Consider the following 21,552-nt stretch of genomic DNA (forward strand, 5'->3'; position numbering starts at 1 on the left):
TTTTTTAGAACCCCCTGCTGTGGCACCAGACCTACAGATCGGCGTCCTCTGTTCTCAGGTTTCATTGATTAGTGTAAAGTCCGGATGTGAACATAACTTTTGTGCATCAATTGGACGTTCGACCAACCTGACTCCTGGAACACATCTCCGTTACCATCCACGGTCCCCACTGGCTCATAAAGAACTTTCACCATTCACGGTCCCTGCTGGCTCACAAAGCGAACTCTCACCATCAACAATCTCCGCTGGCTCATGGAGTAAACTTTCACCATTTTCATGTACGGCTGGCATAATATCTATTATATTAGCTATGTGAACTAATAATAAGGAAAACTTATGGCAACATATTTACTTATTATTGGTCATAACATTTCAAATCAATTTTTATTATTGATTTAATTTTAAATTTAAATAACTATATATTAAAATTAAAGAAGTTATGGAAGGAGATTTCTCATATAAATGAGTCCCTACATAATACATATAATATGTATGAGAAGTCTTCAATTCTAGCCTTTCAACTTCCATGTATGAATGAAAACCTTTTTACTATATATATTGCTTATGTCTAAAAAATTCATAATCCCCCATTACTATGTAATACAATTTCTTATTAACTAATCCTATGTTTGATAGTATGGAGCTTGAGCTTCAAATTTATATATATGTGGATCTAGATATACGTAATTTAAATTTGTATTGAATTTTTTTTATTTTTTCAATTCATACAAATTCAAATTTAAGCCTCAAAGTTTATGTTACTAAAACAGTACTTAAGATATTTTAAGTAGCATATCTTTCTCGGGTTCTTCTTAATATATTTTTATTTTAAATTTCAAGATTAATAAATCATGAAAATTTTAATAAAAAATTTATATTCAAAATTTTAAAAAATTATAACTCTAATATATTTTCAATTTTATCGTCGAGTGCGCACAGCCAGTTACTCGTTTGGGCCGCGTGGTCATGCATCAATATGCTCCACGATATTTTGATATTCAAATGGGCCTGCAGTTGTAAGTCTAGTGGAAAGCCCCGGCCCATAACGGATCCGTTGAGGGCATGCCTGTCAAGCGTCAAGAAAAAAACAAAGAAGAAAATCAAAATATTCAAGGCGGTTTCCAGCTTTCATTCACCTTTCCAAGGCCTTTCCAGAGATACATTTAGGCATCCGTTTACTAGACTACCCCGCATCGAATAAAAAGTGACGACAGCGTCCTAAACGAAATTCGACAAATTTAGTGCAACGGCGGGGGCACGCTTGACCAGTGCCAAATGGTAGTTGGGCTTTCCAGTAAACGGCACCGTTTATCGGGTTCAAACCAACTGTTGAGTCTAAAACATTACCGTTTCGCAGGTCGTCGCAGGTCTTGAGTAGGGGTTATCGGGAAAAGGACATTTCCGTCATTTAAAAAAAACGGCCGCATAAAACCGGAAAAGCGGAATACAAAACATTTGCCCATAAAATCAATGCCTGGAGTCCCCGATACAATTTGCAGTTAGGCAGGTAGGTATCAGTACGTTTGTAGAGAGGGAGAGAGAGCGGGGGGAAAGAGAAACAAACTGACAAACTTCTAGAGAGAGAGAGAGATGAAGGACGACGTTGACGATCTAACACTTGCCGACGCCGCCGATGGGGAGGCCGACCCCCCTGTCGGTGACGGAGACGGCGGAGGCAGTGGGGGTAGTGGCGGTGGTGGTGGCGGCGGTGGCGGCATCTGCAGCAGAGTGAAGGGACCGTGGTCTCCGGAAGAAGACGCGATTCTGAATCGATTGGTGAGCAAGTTCGGGGCGAGGAATTGGAGTCTGATTGCCCGCGGAATCCCGGGACGGTCCGGCAAGTCGTGCCGCCTCCGGTGGTGCAACCAGCTCGACCCCAGCGTCAAGCGCAAGCCTTTTTCCGGTAATCGTCATTATCGGTTTTCAATCTCTCTCTCTTTTTTTTTCTGCAATCTTATCTGAATTTAATGTGTGCCGCTCGTCGTTGTGTGATTTCGGTTTCTTTTTCTGTGCTTTTATTTCGGTTTTAAACTTTTAATGTTGTCGAGGGTTTTGTGGTCTCTGATTCGGTAAGTCGGTGACGGTCTGATTCTTTTATTGCTTCGGCGTTTGAGTTTAGTTGGTGCCGCCTCCGGTGTTGCTTGATTTTCAGTGTTCAAGACGATATTCCCAATTTTATATTTATGCTGAATTTTGCTTTGTTTCTTATTTATGACCTTTTTGAATATGAGATTTGTTTTATTTGCAGAATGATTTGGTTTACTGTTTTTTGTAATGTCATTGTAATTTGTATTCTGAGCTGCATTTTTAAATTTTCATTATGATTATGTGGAAATTTTATACCTTCTTACATTATCTTGAAACTGGAGCAACTGGGCAAATGAAATCATATTGAGCTGCTTACTCCTTCAGTAAAATAAATTGGTTTGCTTTGAGCTAGGGCAAAAACCGATATCTTGTGTCTTCTCTGTCTCTGCCTCCTTTTTATTTTTAAATATCTAAATATTGTAAAGTACAGTGCATGCTATCTCCAATTTTTCTATGTGGAGAGAATTAGACTCGTTTTGATTTGGTTTTTGTTCCAATTAGAGAATCAATGGGTTAATTTTGAATGATAATTGTAGTTCGGTGTACGGCTTGTGAAAGTATATTAACGTATGAAATAGTGAATAAAAAGGTTATTCTACCATTAATTGTCATGAAACAACCATTTGTTATGTTTGTAAGAGTCTTTGCAGGAGTTTAATATTTCATAATTATGATTATTTCCTTTCACTTGAATTGTTGATTTGAGTTTTGTGCACTTCATGATTTTTCTTTGTTGTTCTAGGAAAGTAGTATTATCATATGCTTACACTAGAGGTTAGTACATGTTATGCAAGTACTACACATTATTTAGTCTCAAAATTTAAAAAAAAAAAAATCAATTTTAAATAGTTTTATGCGGTTAAACGTAAGTGGGTGAAGTGGGCAGTCTTACATGGTTAAATGTCTTTGGCTTTTTGAACTTTGTCTTTTAAATTACCCGTGTACCCTTATTTTGAATAGTTTGTCTTAAGATGTGAATGATGAAGGGTTGTTTGGATTATAATGACCCAAAAATGCAAATTGAAAACTGCCTAGATGTCTTCTAATTAAGAGTAGGAACTATAATCTTTTCATTAAAAAATAGGTTTGGGAAAGTTAATTATGTTGGAGATTTTTGTGGACATTAAGGTTTTGAATACAAAAGATGACAGAGGAGTGAAGTAAGTTACTCGATTATTAATTTGGCGCACGTCAATAAGTTATTGGATGGGATAAACTGGCCATAAGCATTGATGGCAACAATTCCAACAATTCTGTAGCCTACAAAAGTAATAATATCACAATATTGAATATTTATTGCTATGGATTTCTATTGGAATTGATCAAACTTGGTAAGTCAAACTTGAAACTCAGGAATGACTCATAAATGTGCTAGTTGTAGTGCAATATCACATTATCAGGTCCCTCATGATCTCGAAAATTTGAAAGAATTTTTTGCAAAGTAATTTCAACATACATAACATTGTTCGACTACCAGAAATAATATGAGACACAGTTATGTGATCTCACATGGTTAGATGATTCTGTGATTGTACCATAGTTGCTGAAATTGTACCATTGGCTTTGATTGAGTAGCTTATTAATTTGAATCTACTATGAAAATTGGATACCCTGAGTCTTACAATTTGCAAGTTGGTAAACATTCACATTCAACTCATGTGCAACAAATCCATTTCATTCTTCTTTTTTTTTTTTATAGCAACCTTTTGTCTCCCAATCAAATCCAATTATTTAAAAATCCAAAAAAAAGCACTATTTTTTTTTTTGTTTACTGCAGAAAGCCCCTAGAATCAAAATAAAATTTGGGTTCCTTAACTTCCTATAAAGAGTTTGTGATGCAGAACAGCCGTAAGGGGTACCGCTCGGAGGGGAATAAGGAGAAAGATAGTGAAGAGAGGAGAAGAAGAAGAAAAAGGGAGAAATGAAAAGGAGAGGAGGAAGAAGAAGAGGAAAAATACTAGGTGGGGGGAGGGGGGCTCACATTAACTTTCACTTTCAAATTCTCAAAAACTGCTCGTACATGGTTCTCACAATCCTATATATAAGAAAGCTAAATTATGATAAAATTATAAGTAAAACCCCAAAATACACATCAAGCTAACCCCTAAATACCCATAAGCCTACTAATTAAAATAAGAAAATTTGGGTTTGGGAACAACAAACCCTTGACCTATTCTTTTGGAATTGGACTCCAAATTAGGTCGAAGTCATCCATCCAATTACCCGCTTCCCGTCCTGCACCAGTTTGACAATCCCATGTTCTCTCTCTCTCTTTTTCTTTTTCTTTTTTTCTTTTTGTTTTATCTCGGTAATAGTTTATTTTGAAGCTTGATGTGTTCATATATAGAGACATTAGCTGTGGGCGCACACTACGTTGTGCTCCATGGTATTAAATTTAAGGTTTTTAGTTAGATAATGAGAAGTTGTGGGTATGTTTTTAAAGAAATTTAAATATACTAATAACCTATTATTTGATAATTTTATTTAAATATAAATATAGTAATTACCTGTTATTTGATAATTTTATTTTCATTTTGAACTTGTAGAAGAAGGGCTTTCAAGAAGAATGAGGGGAAAAAATGCAAGTTGGAAATTGCTCCTTCCTTTAATAATAATAGGGATTTTATTAGTTTGATATTTAAAAGTTGAGCTACTTTGGCTTTTTCAACTTTATATTAAATATCATGTACTTTTTGATTTGCACATGGATGTGCTTGCATATTGCGGCACATTATCATTAATTTTTTATCAATACTAGCTATGGGCATACACTGCATAGTGTTCCACAGCCCTAACTTACTATTTTTAAGGGAATTACAGAAGTTATGGAGATAATGTGAAGTTATAGGGATATTTTGAAATTTTGAAATTGAAATTATTTTTTTTGAATTACCCATGTATTAATGGTTTGTAAATTTTGTAATTGAATGAGAATGTGTAGGGTTGAGGGAAACTTAAAAATGAAGAGGAAAAATGTTGATTGAATGAAAACTACCTCCTCTTCCCTTAATTAATACCGACATATTTCCTTTTTATTATTATTTTTTTATAGATAGTTTCATGTATTACACAACAAAATTTTGGGATTTTTTCCAAAATTTATGATTCTATTTAATCCTTGATTCTTGATTTACAAAATCAAGAAACAATGTGGAACAACTTTCGAATCCGAGTCAACAATTACGATTGTTAGGAGTAGTTGGCCACTTGTAGATATAATGTGGAGCAACTCTTAGATTAGGGCTTCTGGATTAATGCATATTTGAAGTCTGTCAGACATGACTGACCGCACTATTTGGTTACATAAACCTCCTTGAGTACTTAGTTTCATATCCAGGTTACCTAAATAAAGTCTCTTTGAGTGGAAACATATCCTTTCATGATATACTTTTCTAGTTTGTTGTTTCATGTCCAAGGTACCTAAACTAGATCTTTTTTATGTAATGACATCATAATGCTGGGAGCAACCTATGGGCCCTACGACAAGAAATTTTAGAGTATTAAAAATGCACACACAACCAGCTTTGCTACTATGTTAACAGTTCAACCCAACAGAAGTGGTGAATTCATGACAGTGTGGTCCATAATACAATAGCGGTAATGGTTTAAATTGGACATTTGCAATTCATTTGTGGTGTGCTATGTGAACATATTGAGTTGCTATTTTAGTTGGAGTTTTTATATACCTTACTAAGTTAAAAAAGAATACATCCCTATGCACATTCTCTGTATGTGTGTGTGTGTGTGTGTGTGTTGTGTTGTGTTAGGAAGAGAGGTTTATTAAATGGCTTCATAAAGTTGTTATAAATTTTGAAGATGAAGATGGAAGCTACTTTTGAGGCTTATGCTTTGGATGTTAGCTGGGATGATCAGCTACCAATGAGAAAATTTCCCTTTTTAAATAATTCTAAATATGTTTCCTGTTAAAAACCATAATTGAATTCTAACATTGTCATCAGTATCCCATCCCTGGTGTTTGCATCATTAGATATTAGATAATAGCAATCCATCATTTTTGGCTCTTGGCACCTCAAAACATTGATGAGGATGTATTGTCCAAATCTAAAGCCAAATTCCAGTAGTCTAGTTGAACATCATACACTTAATTTGAGTTTCAAATTTTTTTGTGGGAGACAAACATCCATAGCTAACAGGGGATGAGTGGAGGCATTTATAAGCATATGCTAGACAATAAATATGGTAAATTAGTAGGAAAAAATCTATCACCATTCTGGTGGATGGAATAACCTTTGTAACAACTTAGAGGTGTAGCTATCAATATACGGTTGCTAGTATCAATGGACAATGTTGATTGTTTTAGAGCCATAGAGGACTATAATTGTTACAAAGGATTCTGATTACATATGCTTATAGGCCTGATATTTGACATCCTGTTACTCAAATCTTAGTGGAGACTATTTGTGTCACATCCGTATTCAGAACTTTAATATCTTATGCAAGCACCTATTGTCTTTATATGCAAATGGTAAAGAGTTTGCTTGGTGTTTCTTTATCCTTTGACCCCTCTGTTTGATGCAGTCAGTTATTTGTTTTTTAAAGCATAAGTATTGCTATGATGTACGTCTGTAACTTCTGTTGGTCTGTTTTTCACCATTTGCCATGCACCCTACCAACAATTTTTTGTATAATTTTTAGTACTTCTTTGATAGTTATCTGTGATTGGTGCACACACCTGGGGGATTGTTATTTTGATATTAAGCCTTCAAAGTTGCAAGTCGGAGGAACGTTTTTTTTTTTTTTTTTTCAAAACAATGGTGTCCGAGGTCCTTTGGACGCTTGACTAATCCATTGGGATGATGGGCCCACCTCTCTACCCTTCTCCACTTAAATACCAAGGTATTATCTCAAATGAAAAATCGTATTCTCCCCCTGATCATTTAACTAGGAAAGCCTTGAGTTTACCACCTGAGCCATCCTTGGAGGGGCAATTCAGAGGAACTTTTTATTAGGATTCGCGTACAAATATTATAGATGCATTTTTTTCATGCATCTGGCTCTCTTCTGATCTGAAAGATAACTGAAGGAAATGGAAGGAAGATAAAGGTTAAAAGATTTCAGAATCGCAGGATATAAGTGTTGTGCTTCAGCAAAGGTCCATTTTCAGGCAGCTTAGTTGTAAATTAGTTGTGAGTAATTCAAATAGTGCAAAATTAGTTGTAAACTAGCGAGCAACACTTTTGTTGGGATGTAATTTTTACTAAGATCAGCATTGGAGAAGGCTTTGACAACCAACTTTTGTTCTAAAGTAGGGTTAGGTGCAAAGTCAGCTTCCAACACTATAAAAAAATTGATTCAGCCACCAAATTGAACTTAAGAATAATTTTACACCATGAAATAACTTTCAGCAAAAGCTGCTCCAAACAGGCACTGAATCTTGTGGAATTGTTAAATATCTCTGTTCCAAAGTTATTAAAACCGATATCCTGTATGTGGGATTGCTGGAAGGGTTAGCAAGATCAGATCATAGGATTGGATCAAGGATCGTAAGATTCTACTAACAACATAAAGCAGATATAACGAATGCATTTATGTGTTATTTTTCATAAATTTAAATATTAAAAACCTAAAAAATTATCTAGTCAGTGTTACTAGGAAAATAGTAGGTAGCTTATTTGGTAGAGCCTTTGTAACAATGAGATTACGCGCTCAAATTTTTGCGTTCCTAAATCAAGCCAACTTATAATGAAAATAAATAAATACTTACTGGACAAAGAAAAGATAAAAAAAAAAACATAAATTAGTCAAAAACAACTATAAAACAGGAACATAAAATATATATATATATATATATATATATATATATATATAAACACCAAGCAAATAACAAAAGCAAAACTATCAAGGTAACTCATTAAAATTTGAATCAACATTCAAGCCACTATTTGGTTCATTAGTATCTCCGAGATCATCATGGGGAACTTCATCTAGCCAATTATTAAAAATCTTTATAACCATCGTCATTATTATCATCAAATGCATTAATGCATTAAATAACCATTTATATGGTTAGCCTAGATATTATGTTTGAAGTTTGAACCAGTTAATGAATGTCCGTCCAAAAACTAATTTTGAGCCCACTATTTTGTTAATATTAGATAATTAAGATCATTTCCTAAGTTGTGCATCCATTGTACAAGTTATACAAGAGTAAAAAGATAAACATCAGCCATATAGTGCAATCATTTTGTTAAAAATTAAAAAACATGATGTATGGGATCATACAATCCTACCATTATCTTACTATGGTCGTACCAATCCCACCAATCCTGTTACAATCCTACTAGGATCCTACCAATTTGCTATTTTACGTAGCCTCAAGATTGTTTTGGTAAATTAGGTTTGTAGGATATTATGATCCTACAATCTAGAGTGCAATTTTAACCACCACACTCTGTCCTGATACAAATACCAGAACTAGAGAGTAGAAATTGAATTTATGGAAGGGTATTGGTCTTATTGAGTGCAAACTTACTTATTTCCATGGTTGAATTGGAGAAGATTCTTTGGTCTTCCTGGATGTCAAATCTATGGTTTGGCTGAGAATATGTGCTTTTTTTTCATATGAATGTGGTACTGCCGTCCTCAGAAGTGGATTGCAGCTTACTGGAAAAAAAATGAATACAGTTTATTTACTAGTGACTTTTGATTGTTCAACACAAAATCTTTAACTTTTGTATAAGTGTTTTCAGACAAGGAGAAGTTAATGCTTTGCAAAAAATCTGTAGTAAATAATTTCTGAGGAATAAATTGAAGCATTTCACAATCACACATGCTTTTTTATGGGATTCTTTTTTTAAAAAAAATTTTTAAAATTTTTTATGTAAAGAGGGGGTGGAGGGTGTTTAATTCAGGACAGTAAACTTTGTCTTTGACAGTCTTGATTCTTGAATTTGAAGAAAGTGCTGTTAAAATTGTTCTCAATATTTTCAATGCCAATAGGGTCTTATATTCTGCTCTCTTTCTTTCCTCCTTCACTTTCATATTTTCCCCTTCTTGATGCACTATGAGAAACAAGGCAGGAAATTCGAATTTGGGCATTAGGAATTATATTATTGTAATTTTTTTCTATTTTTTCTTTATTTTTCTATTAGTACTTTATTGGGTCATAACTCATAATGACTAGGTTCTAGGATTTTATCTGTTTGAAAGTATGCCTGAGCACATTAAATTTCCCCATTTTTAGTATCTTGGTTCCCAAGCCTATTAGGTCTTTAAATATCCTATCATGTACTTGTTTTGGGAGACTTAATTGGTTTGATTTGAAACTGGAATTTTGGGGTTTATCTCCTGCTTTAGATTAGTGCCCTGTTATTTTTCTCTCTTCTTTCATCCTTCCTTCTCTTCCCCTCCACTCTCCCTCTTCCTTCACCTAACTTTTGTCCTGTGTCGTCTCTCTGTCTCTCTTCTTTTTTATGTTTTGTTTTTGTTTTTGTTTTCATTAGGTTTCTAAGAAAACATTGAATATCATCATATGCTTAATGTCAAAACTCAAAAGTTGGGTGGCTGCAGGGTCCACCCCATTTTAGTTCCATCTCCTTCTGTTCAACCGTAAAAAGCCTTGGAGAATGGATTGATGTCCACCGCATATTCATGCATGAAAATCATGTTAATAAATATGGACTGGTTGTTCACTTCTCGTTGGTTATACAATAATTATGATGCATACGTTGTGCTTCTTGACAAAATGCTGCAGATGAGGAGGATCGCATCATACTTGCTGCCCATGCAATCCATGGAAACAAATGGGCATCAATAGCAAGGCTTCTTCCTGGGAGAACAGATAATGCAATCAAGAACCATTGGAACTCTACACTGAGACGCAGGTGCATGGAGCTGGGCAGCTTTAAACCAGAATCTGGTGATATGCTGAACAATGGCAGCCTCGAAAGGATGAAAGCATCTTCAGAAGAAACTCTGTCCCCTGGTGATGACAACTCATTCAAGTCATCTAAGTCGGCCAAGGGAAAAGATGTGAGCTTCATGGAGAACAACCCTAACCAATATGAGGACAATGCACAAACAAGGGAGGATCACTGTGTTGTTGAAGCAAAAGATTCTCCCACCCTTTCTCGTCCAGTGGCACGCATAAGTGCATTTAGCGTTTATAACCCTCCAAGTGGCTCAACAACTGGCTCTGCATCTTCCAGGACAGTACCCATTCAAGGTCCTCTGGTCCAATCCTCAAAGCCAGATTTTGGGATCTGTAAAACCTTTGAAGGTGTTTGTGCTGAGCCGATGGTTCCTTCACAATGTGGCCATGGTTGCTGTGCATCTCCTAGTAGGAGTCATGCTCAAACCTCATTGCTAGGCCCCAAATTTGTCGACTATGAGGAACCTCCTACATTCTCTAGTCATGAGTTGATCTCCATAGCTACGGATTTGAATAATATTGCATGGATCAAGAGCAGTCTTGAGAATGGCTGTGCCAGAATTACGGATGATGCAGCCAGCTTGGGAGCTTCTCAAGGGGCTATTGCGCGTACAGATTTTTCAGAACATGCAAAGAACGAGCGCTTGCGCTTTCAGGAGGGACAGGTCAAGTTGATGGGTATGATGCCGGAAGTCGTACCTACCCAAATATAGAGTCAAAATGCAGGCATTTGCAGCTCAAGTGCAGGATTTGAGCGGAATTGCACCAAGTGGTTTTTTCGTCTTTCTGTAATATGCCAAAGCAAGAGGATAAATACAGGATAGATCAAGTGGACTGAGTGAGTTGCTGGAGTTGTTAAGAGACCTTTTTGTGCAGGTGAAGATTTCACAACCATTTTTTTTTTCTCGGGTTAAAAGGGTTGTGCAAAATGTTTCTGAATCCATCATACAAAAATGAGATTAGGCCATTCAATGGTTTCCTTTTGGCCACAACTCACCGGCTTTCTTATTGTGTTCTTTTAAGTTTTATGATGTAAATCTGATGCAGTCAGTGGCTGCCATAATTAAAGGTTAGGACCTGTTTGTATCCCATGCCATTGATGGGGCAAAAATTTTGCTGGCTTTTGAGGTTTTAACTTGAAGACCAAACTGTAGCTGTAAATGTTAGGTGTTGCGACTCCATCTGAACCATCGTGATAGCTGAATGTTGTGGTAAGTAGTTAAAGGTTAAAAAGAAAGATGATAATTATTACTGTGACAAGTAGTTACTGTTAGATATAATTGTTAACTAAAGATTACAGAAATTTAAATCAAGTGATTGTTAAAAATTAGTATAATAATAAATATGATAACTGGTGTTAGCTGTTTATTAAAAATTAGGCCTACAGTTACCGTCAAATGATTAAACTCTACATTATTTATAGGTGTTTTTTTTTTAATTTCTCATGAAGTTAATGAAGTATGTACATGGCCATTGATTTTCTTTAAATAAGTTTATTGTTTATCAATAGAAGTATTTGTGACACCCTAAAGATGGTTCAGTTGATAGACTCAAGACTTTTCTGGTTAAATGATCAAGGGTAGGGGACTGTTGCGGTCAAAAATGTCGATTTGACCTCCGACGAGCTTTTTGATCCCAATCACTTGAAAAGGACAAAAACAAATGCGGCTTTGAGGACCTGGGATGTAGTCCGGGAGATCTCTCTGATGCCTAAGGACGGGAGTGCTTTAGAGAGGTTGTAAGCAACGGTGAAATTGGATTAGAATGAGATACCTTAACTTCTCCGTAGTACCCCTTTTATATTGGTTAGGTTTGACCCTCGTAGATCTATCATTTATAGCACTTGGTGTGGATCACTGTGGTCAATATATGATCGACGTCAATGGCTCTGGTCAAGTGATTGACTAGGTAGGTGATTTCTCCCATTAATGCTAGGCATATGTCTTCTCTTTAGGTTAGGTGATATATTTGGGGTATATCAGTTGCCCCCCCTTTAGTTTCGAAGTTTTGAACCATGTTCCTAAAGTTCGAAAGTTGTTCCTGTTGGACTTTTGTGGAGCCTAGTTGTGTTTGATTTGGGTGATGACCCGATCAAAAGTAATGATGTGTGGTTTCTTATGCACGACTTGTTGAGCCGAACTCTGGGATGTTGGCTAATCGCCGAAGTTGAGTTGAGCACGGCTTCGCCAAGCCGATCTTGCTATGCTCCTGGCTTTGCTGAGCCAAGGTTGAGGAGAGCACGACTTTGCCGAGCCGATCTTGCTGCGCTCCTGGCTTTGCCGAACCGACCTCAAGGGAGGTCAGCTAGGGGCATTTTTCCTGAGCTGTCCCTCATGGGCAATTCTTGCCGAGCTGCTCTTCTGAGGACATTCTTACCGAGCTGCTCTTCTAGGGGCATTCTTGTCGAGTTGTCCCTTGTTGGGAATTCTTCCTAGTTGCCAACCTGCTCTTCTGATGGTATTTGTACTGAGCTGCCGAGCTGCTCTTCTAGTGGTATTTTTTTCGAGCTGTCTCTTGTGGGGAATTCTTCTAAGCTGTCGAGCTGCTCTTCTGGTGGCATTTTTGCCGAACCGCCGAGCTGCTCTTCTGATGGCATTTTTTCCGAGCTATCCCTCGTGGAGAATTCTTCCAAGCTGTCGAGTTGCTTTTCTAGTGACATTTTTGTCGAGCTGCCCTTAGTGAGGCATTCTTGTCAATCTGCCCTTCGTAGGGAATTCTTGCCGAACAGCTCTTTTGGCCTCACAAGCGTTGCTCATCAATTGGGTTGATTTTGCCTAATGAGTTGTGCTCATTTGTTTGGCAGTTTTCTGGTCTCACGAGCATTGCTCGTCAGTTAGATCGATTTTGCCTAATAAGCTGTGATCATTTGTTGGGCAGTCTTTTAGCCTCACAAGCATTGCTCGTCAGTTGGGCCAATTTTTCCTAATAAGTTGTGCTCATTTGTTGGGCAATCTTCTGACCTCACGAGTGTTGCTCGTCAATTGAGTCGATTTTCTTTTACCTAATGAGTTGTGCTCATCTTTTGGGCTAAAATCGAGTAGCGTGACAGAGAATGCACTTCTATATATGTACGTAAAGTTTGATAATTTAATAGAGGCACACAAAATGTTCAAAGATATGACTGACAGAGGTGCAATTTTATGAAACATTCTCCTTTTTAGGCATGCTAGATTGAGTCAGGGCCCCTAGGGCATTGGTTCGCGAGATGTTTAGGGGAGTGTAGGACTAAAGCTTACTTGTATGTTTTAACCCCCTAGGGCTACTTTGCAACTTGCTACTCTTTTGCTTCTTTTCTTGTTTTGGAGGCCTTCCCCGTATCCCTCGAACTCTTTCTTTTCAAATCAACTCGGTCTCTCCTTGTGTCTATTACTTCTTTCAGATTGATATACTTCTGTACTCGTGCCATTAGTTCCCCCATGTCGGCTGGAGGTCTTTTCCCCAGGGAGTACAAGAAGTCCTTAGGTTGGAGGGTCGTGGTTAAGGCTGCCAATATTACCCTATGATCCAAGTTGTGAATCTCTAAGGTAGTAACGACAAAACAAATGTATGAATTTTTTCAATGTTTCCCTTTCTTCTTGGACCAGGTTCAACAGATGAGTTAAGGTCTTTGTCATCTTGCGGCCACTGATAAAGTGTCCGGCAAATTGTTGTCCCATCTCAGAGAAGGATTTGATGGATTCGGGTTTTAGGGTTCGGTACCATGCTCTGGCATTCCCTTTAAGTGTGGCGGAAAATGCACGACACATGATAGCATCTGGTGCGCCTTGCAGTTGCATTAACACCTTAAAGGTATCTAGGTGATCAACCGGGTCGGTCGAGCCTTCATACCTTTCTAAGGTAGGCATTTTGAACTTACTTGGCAATGGGACCTCCATCACTTCTTTTATGAAGGGTGGATCTAAAGACTTCAACAAGGTCTCCCTGGAGTACGGGTTGAACGAGCCTCCTTTATCGTCGTTTCTATTTGGTCAATCTTCTTGATCATCTCCTCCAATTTGTTCGATCGTTGTTCATTGACTCCCACCCTGTTTGCGTCCTCCACCTTCTTTGTGGGATTGGTTTTTCCATTACTCTCCTTCGGGTCTTTCGCTTTCCCTTGTGAGTCAGGATAAACTAGCTACTGGCATGGGGCCAGTTTTCCATGACTCATTTGCTGTAAGATCATGTTGAACATGTCCTCCATCTTCTTTTGAGAGACTTCCATTCTCCTTTGGAAGATAAGGAATTCCTCCATTGTCACTCTCGAACGATCTCCGGGTGCAGAATGAACGGACTGGGGTGATTGATCACCCGCAGTAGGGTTGAACTTGGAATTGGTGGTTGTTGTCGTGATGTAGGGATCGAGGATCAAAATTTAAAACCTCTCAGAAACGTTCCCACATACGGCGCCAACTGTTGCTGCCAAAAATTTCAATCTAACATTCGGTGAGCTTTCCAATTTCGATCACCTGAAAAGGACGAAAACAAATACGGCTTGGAGAACCTAGGGTGTACTCCGTGGGATCTCTCTGATGCCTAAGTAAGGGAGTGTTTTAAAGAGGTTGTAAGTAATAGTGAAATTATGTTAGAATGAGATACCTTAGCCTCTCTGTTGTACCCCTTTTATACTGGCTAGGTTTGACCCTGATGGATCTGTCATTTATAGTACTTGGCGTGGATCACTCTAATCATTATAGCACAGGTGTGGATCACTCCGGTCAATATATGGCCGGCATCAATGGCTCTTGTCGAGCAATTGACTTGGTAGGTGATTTCCCCCATTAATGCTGGCTACATGCCTTCTCTTTAGGGTAGGTGATATATTTGGGGTATAGCAAGGACTGCGACTCCTCATTTGAGATAATACTTTGGTATAAGTGAAGAAAGGTGGAGGGGTTGATCTATTATCTCAGTAAATTAGTCGTGTAACGCCCTGGACCTGAAAGTGGGGCCCGGGGTGTTATTTTAAATAAATCTCTTATAATAAGTAATTTCACAGTGGAATATCTCCATAACGAATTACCAGAGTACAAATTTATCTCGATATATAAAACAATCATATATCTAAATCCATTAAAAATATAAATAAAATATCAACAATATCTCCAACATCATTTTAATACATAATTAGGAATTTCAAGATAAACCAAAACAAAAAAATTAACATTTAATCTAAACCTCTCTATCTAGTCCCACTCATGCTTTCATTGCGTACTCTAATTACTGTCATACTCCTTATGGCATCTGAAAAATTATTGATTATGATGGGGTGAGACACCTCTCAATAAGAAGGAATAAATTATTATCAAAGTGTGGCCAATGAGTTTTAGTGTATCATATATAAATAGCATTCAATATGGGTATCATATAAATAACTCTGTATATTGTAGGTCATGTTGACATATAAAGCAATCTATCCTTCGATGACCACATCTGGTGCATACCCAGGCACTTGCTGACATTGGGCACTCTTTTAGCACCCTACCCCATACGATAGGCCTACTTAGCAGGCATTCCCAATCCAGCAAGCCCTCAAACTAAGTCTCGAGGATCAGGGCGTGACGTATCATCGTCCTTCTTTGTCTTGATATCACCAAACATATCTCTCAAATATTCAATTGCACAATACCACGGTACCATATTCATAATGGTCTTCCCATATTCCTTTCTATAATTCACGTGATCCTAACAGGTTTAATTTATACAATAAGCTAAAATATTCTCATGCCACATATTTAAATGATAAATCATACTTTCATAACATTCATATAGTCATATATCTCGTAATATACTTAGATTAAAAACCATCATAAAATTCATATACTTATATATTTCAATTTAATCGATTAATCTTTAAAAAAACAATTGACATAATTTATTCCCCTTACCTGTTTACTGAAGATCTACCTATCACTTCCCTGAAAAGGTGCTTGCAACTTTGGAGAACCAAAACCTTAGCTTCACTGGACCTTGCCGCAAAGAAAGACAACTAGTAAGTCGTGAGGAGAAGGAGAGAAAACCGACCGAAGGTTGTGCTGGAGACTCGGGAGGCCCTAGAAGAGTGAGAAACACGAAGGGGTGAGGGAAACACACTAGAGGGTTGAAACCCTAGCAGAGAGAAAGAAGGGAGATTAAGAAAATGAAATAAGAATAACTTGAAACCTATTTATAGAGATGTTGGCCCGCAGGAAACCGTCGACAGTTTTTTTGGGCTTCTTGAAATCGTCGATGATTTGACCTCATCACCTGCTTCTCACACAAAACCGTCGACGGTTTTCCTGGAGTCCTCCAAACCGTCGACGGTTTGGTCCTGTACCAAACCATACCCTTTCTTTTCTTGCTTTTTCTTCCCTTTTATTTATTTTCTTTTCTTTTTCTTGGTTTGGGTTCCTACAAGTCGAGTGTTCAAAGAGTCTCAAACGCAATCATTTCAAAGAAATAAAATAAAATAAAATAAATAAAAGTATTTGTGAGAAATATAAAGAAAGAGGTCTTGATCTTAAATCTCTTTCATATTGGAAAACAACTGCGATTATGAAGCTTTGCCAATTTATTTGTAACTCTAAAGCTTTCTTATGGGTGGTATGGATACACACATATAAAATCAAGAAAAAAAGTTTTGGGAGTTGCATATTAGGGCCATATGACTCTTGCTACTGGAAAGAAACCTTGAACTGTAGGAAAGATGTGATACCTCGTAGAAGAAAGATTTAAAAATGATTTGATGTTACTACCCATATCAACAAGATGCACATTTCTTTTCGAAACCTTCCCATGAGAACTCCATGGTTAAACATGTTTAACTTGGAGTAATCTTGGGATCGGTGACCTTCTGGAAAGTTTTCTCAGGAAGTGTGTGAGTGAGGACAAAACACACTGAAAATGACACATGTTGGTCTGTGGGGCCAGTCATTAGTCCGATAAGACTCGCCCCCCCTATTGTCTGGTTTAGGTGGAGGATGAGAGACGCAGTGCTCCCTGACAGACCCATGTTAGGGCATTACAAAAGATATATAAGAAAATCAAATGGAAGATGAGAAATGGTAGCTCCATTTAGATCCTTTTTTATAATTGGCACCCTTGCAGCCCTTTAATTGATCACTACGATTGCCAGCTACAGTATGACCTGGGGATCCAAAGATACACTACCTTACAACACTTTATCTCTGGGTCCTCATGGAACTGACCAAGGAAATCCAGGTGCAGACTTGATTGAGAAGGTAAGCTTTCACCCTCCCAGTAATACTTTAGATAAACTAATATGGGAATGGGGTTTGAATGATAAGTTCAGTTTTAGATCAGCTTGGGAAGTCATAAGACAGATGGGGCAGATAGTGAGCTAGAGTAAAGTAGTCTGGTTTAAACAAGCTCAACTGAGACATTATTTTATCTGCTAGTTGGCAGCTTTTAATAGGTAAGGACAAAATCCTTTCTTAGGGCAACATAATTGACGTAAATTGTATTCTATGTAATAACCACTGGGAAACTAGAGATCATCTATTCTTCCAATGTTCAGTTAAGAGGACTATTTTGAAAAATTCTTTGGAGGGCATCACTCGAATATTGGGAGTCATTATTGAGAGGATTTTCTAAATTGGGTTGAAGGAATGCGTGGCAATGTGAGACAAAAGGTCAACACAATATGAGTAGCCACTGCATATGTTATATGAAAACTGAGGAATGAGGTAGTCTTTAGATGTAATGGTGGTTTAGATAGTTTGATTAATAAGACTATTATAGAGACTATACAAGGTAGAGTGGTGGTGATATAAAGTTTAGAAGATACAAGGTAGAGTAGTGGTGATATAAAGTTTTGGATCAGTGTCAGTATAGTTTTGCATTTGGTTTATATGAAGTTTAACTTTTTTCCAAAAAAAAAAAAAAACTAAAATTACAATAAAAGTAGATGGATTCCAAGGGAGTTGAATCCTTTCAGATGTGTTAGGGTTAGAATTAAAATATTAGATTCAAAATTATTTGAAAGGCAACATGGAATCCTAATCTAAATTTTAAATATGTGTGTATTTGGATAAAATATAATATAAAATTATATTAATTTTCTTTTTAAATTCTACACAAATTCAAATACAAATATTGAAATTTATAATTTTAAATACTACAAATGTATTATTGAAGTTCTAGACTTAGAATCATGGGAAGATTAAACAAGTTTCATGTTATATTTAGGAACATGATTTTGAACCTTAAATTTGGTTACGTGCAGATTTGAGACAAAGTTTAATACCATCTTGTATACTATTTTATCCAAATTCACATATATTCAAATTGAATATCTACCCCAAACATGGGATAATAGTACTTTTTATCATTTTTATTGACACAATTCAAATCTAAACCTCATATTTGAAACACAATGTTAAAGATATGTAAGTGTTCCAATTATTTCATCACAAAATGTCATGATCTCAATCTAGATGTATATTAGGGAAGTCATCACTGTACAAGCTAAGATGGAGAAAGTTTCAAGTGTGGGAGGTACTTTTTTATAAACTAAAATTTTGAGAATCAATCAATCAAAATAAATAAAACCTCACCAAGATTAGGTCAAGATTATCGCATGTAATAGCATAATCACCCCTAAATATTAGTCAATGTAATCAATTCTTAAAGGGATCAAACTCTGGTGTACAAAGGCATTGAAAATGATAGGACGAGGGAGACTGCATGTTTATTGTTAACACACAAACCCACAAACACGTACCCCCATTGATTATCCAAATAGAGTGATTAAGAGAATCTGATAATTTACACACAAAAAACAATAATAACAGTTTTATTGTTATAAAATAAATAATAATGATGCAAAAATCTTTATAAACCCATAATAAAAAATAGATAAAAAAATATTTATTTCTAAATTCTATGATGGGTTCTTTTCCTATTTCATGTTAGATGGAATAATACAGACGTTTGCATATTTAACTTCTTTTTAAGTTATGACGTCCATATATAATTTTTTTTTCATTATTTTCTTGAAAATAGGTATTATGTTCCATTATATGCTTTAGAATTATATTTATGCAAACACTGATTTTAGTAATTTATTATACTTTACCGCATTTAAATGCAGACATACGTGAAAGAACAAAACAAGAAAAAAAAATTGACATTTAGAATATGTAAGAAAGTGATAGGAATAAAGAAAATGACTTTTTGATTTCTTAGTTTAAACTTTTGGACATATATATATATATATATTATGAGCACGCAAAGCCACAAACATTTTTTATGTGACTAGTGAGCACACATCAAGTGTGTGCCTTATATTTTTAAATTTATTGTTTTTTAAGATAGAAAGTAAAGAAAATATTAAAAAGTTATAAAAAAATTGTTTAAATTTTGAAATAAAAAATTATTAAATTATTTATATACTTGTAATTAATTTCTAAATACAAAATATAGTAAAATATAAAATAACTTATAAATTGAGAAAAATTTTTAAAGGATGATTGGAGAAAAAAATATTATCAATTGTATAAGCATCCTTTGAATAATATATATATTCAAGCAGAGCGATTAAAAAAAATAGGGAGGAGGAAAAGGCGGTGACCGCGATTAGGGATTCCACGTGATGGTGGTGGTGGAGAAGGGTTTCTTTCAACTTCAAGTTGTCATTTAGACGTGTTGGGGTGATTCTAGTGAAGGTTTATTTTATAGGTGTTGCAAATAAGGGTTTAAGTGAGTTAAATTTATTCACGAGCTTCCTTAATTCGACTCGACTCAATTTTACTCAAACTCGAGTCAAGTTCGAGTTATTTGAATGTTTTAAAGATCAAGTTCAAATTTAGTAATAGTATTTCAGTCGAATTTCTAACTTAATCGAGTTTTTAATTTTATTATTTGTATATTATATGTATATATCATATAATATATACTTTATAAATATATTTAATATTATATGTACATTATATATATTTAATAGCAATTTATAATTGAGTCAACTTTAATTAAATTGAGCTCAAATTTTATGAACTTGTGGACAAGTTGAATTTGAGTTTAACAATTATGAAATCAATAGAATTCAAGTTCGATTTTGAATTTAACATTTTTAAGTCGAGTCAAGTTCAAGTATTTTACTGTATCAACTCGACTTGATTCTAATATATCCCTAATTGCAGAAATTAGAAACTTCCATCAAAATCCAACTCTCGTGAGATATGAATTCAATGAGATATAAAATAAAATAAAATTTTAAATAGAGACTAACGAATTGGAAATGTTGAACTACACACGACATGACCCACACGGCTTTACCTAGTAAAGCCCTGCCATGACACGAGCCCGCGATACATAGCATAATTCATAACGAAATCCAGTGATAAATTTAATTTTATCATTTTAAAATTAATTTTACTTTTATGCACCAAACATGGACCTTGTTTTCTTAGTAGGTATGTGTGTATTGTGTTTTTTTTTTTATATAAAATTAATTAATTTTTCACATTGTATTTTTTTATATATTTTAATAATTTAGTTAAGTATTTTAAAATGTTTAATGGTTGCTCTCTCATACATTTTTTGACTAGTATAATTTTTAACAAAAGTTAAAAGGAGTTATTTAATTCTACATTTTTTCATTTTTAAATGATGTTTTTTATTACAACAATTGAGTTCAATTTTTTTTTTTTGTTTTAAGGAAGAGAAGAGAAGGAAGAAATACACATTAACATAAAAGATCGAGTTAGTGCAACCATATAAAATTAACAATATTTAAATTAATAGTTATTTAATTTAAATTCAAGATTTTCAGTAAAAATATTTCATGGTTTAACCACTTTAATGTCGCTTATGAGCTTTATAATTATGAATATATATTAATGAGCTTTAAAATTAAATATAAAGTTGCTTATTGAAATACACATTAAAATTTTAATTTGTGTTTTACTGTCTTACACCATTAAATTTTTTAAAAGATAAAAAACAATGTGAGCAGTGATGATTAAATAGAAAATAATTTAAAATATATATTGAAAAAATAAAGTAAGTTAATAATAAACTTTAAATCAAATATATAAATTAATCAAATACTCAAGATTTTTTTTTTTATCTTATATACTAAAAGGTTAATGAATTTACTTCATTAGTGAACTCATAATCATATTAAAAATTTCTATTATTGAAATTTGTTTAAATAATTTAAGTTGCGAACCAGTTGAATAGTTGACTCACGAGTTTAGTGAGTTGAGTATAGTCTAGTTTAATTTCAACTTGTTCAGTTTTTGAAGTCAAAATCTAAGTTCGAACTTGACTCATCTATTTTAATGAATGAGTTTGAATGAGCTATTATCGAGTTAAACACTAAATAGCTCGTAACGTATTGATTCATTTACAACCCTAATTATTATTATTTTTGGCCAATTGAAAATCCATACTAGGCTTGGGCTACTCAACCAAAGGTAGCCCATTTCTCATCTCATATCCCTTCCAATCCTTTCCAAGATCCGAACTCGAGACATATAATGAGGATATTTCAAACTTTGACTACAGAAATGTCCCCAAGGAGACTAATTACAAGTTAAATATGAATATTTATATATTAAATATATAAGGGGTTACATATTAGTTTAAGTTGC

General features: G+C 35.2%; 1 protein-coding gene across 1 annotated transcript; it reads left to right on the forward strand.

The window, feature by feature from the left end:
* The first annotated feature begins 1,457 nt into the window (after window positions 1-1,457).
* On the forward strand, window positions 1,458-11,090 carry LOC131167032 (transcription factor MYB1-like). Its single transcript, XM_058125766.1, has 2 exons — window positions 1,458-1,903; window positions 9,803-11,090. The coding sequence occupies exons 1-2, from the start codon at window positions 1,591-1,593 to the stop codon at window positions 10,690-10,692; spliced, it is 1,203 nt and encodes a 400-aa protein (XP_057981749.1). The 5' UTR covers window positions 1,458-1,590; the 3' UTR covers window positions 10,693-11,090.
* Window positions 11,091-21,552: the final 10,462 nt, after the last annotated feature.

Source organism: Malania oleifera, chromosome 10 (genome assembly GCF_029873635.1).
Source record: "Malania oleifera isolate guangnan ecotype guangnan chromosome 10, ASM2987363v1, whole genome shotgun sequence".
NCBI lineage: Eukaryota > Viridiplantae > Streptophyta > Magnoliopsida > Santalales > Ximeniaceae > Malania > Malania oleifera.

What these genes read in the sequence shown, in the direction of transcription:
- LOC131167032 (XM_058125766.1), top strand. Translation starts at nt 1,591, where the DNA reads ATGAAGGACGACGTTGACGATCTAACACTTGCCGACGCCGCCGATGGG. An exon ending in CAAGCGCAAGCCTTTTTCCG is followed by an intron (nt 1,904 to 9,802) that starts GTAATCGTCATT and finishes AAAATGCTGCAG; the next exon opens with ATGAGGAGGATCGCATCATA.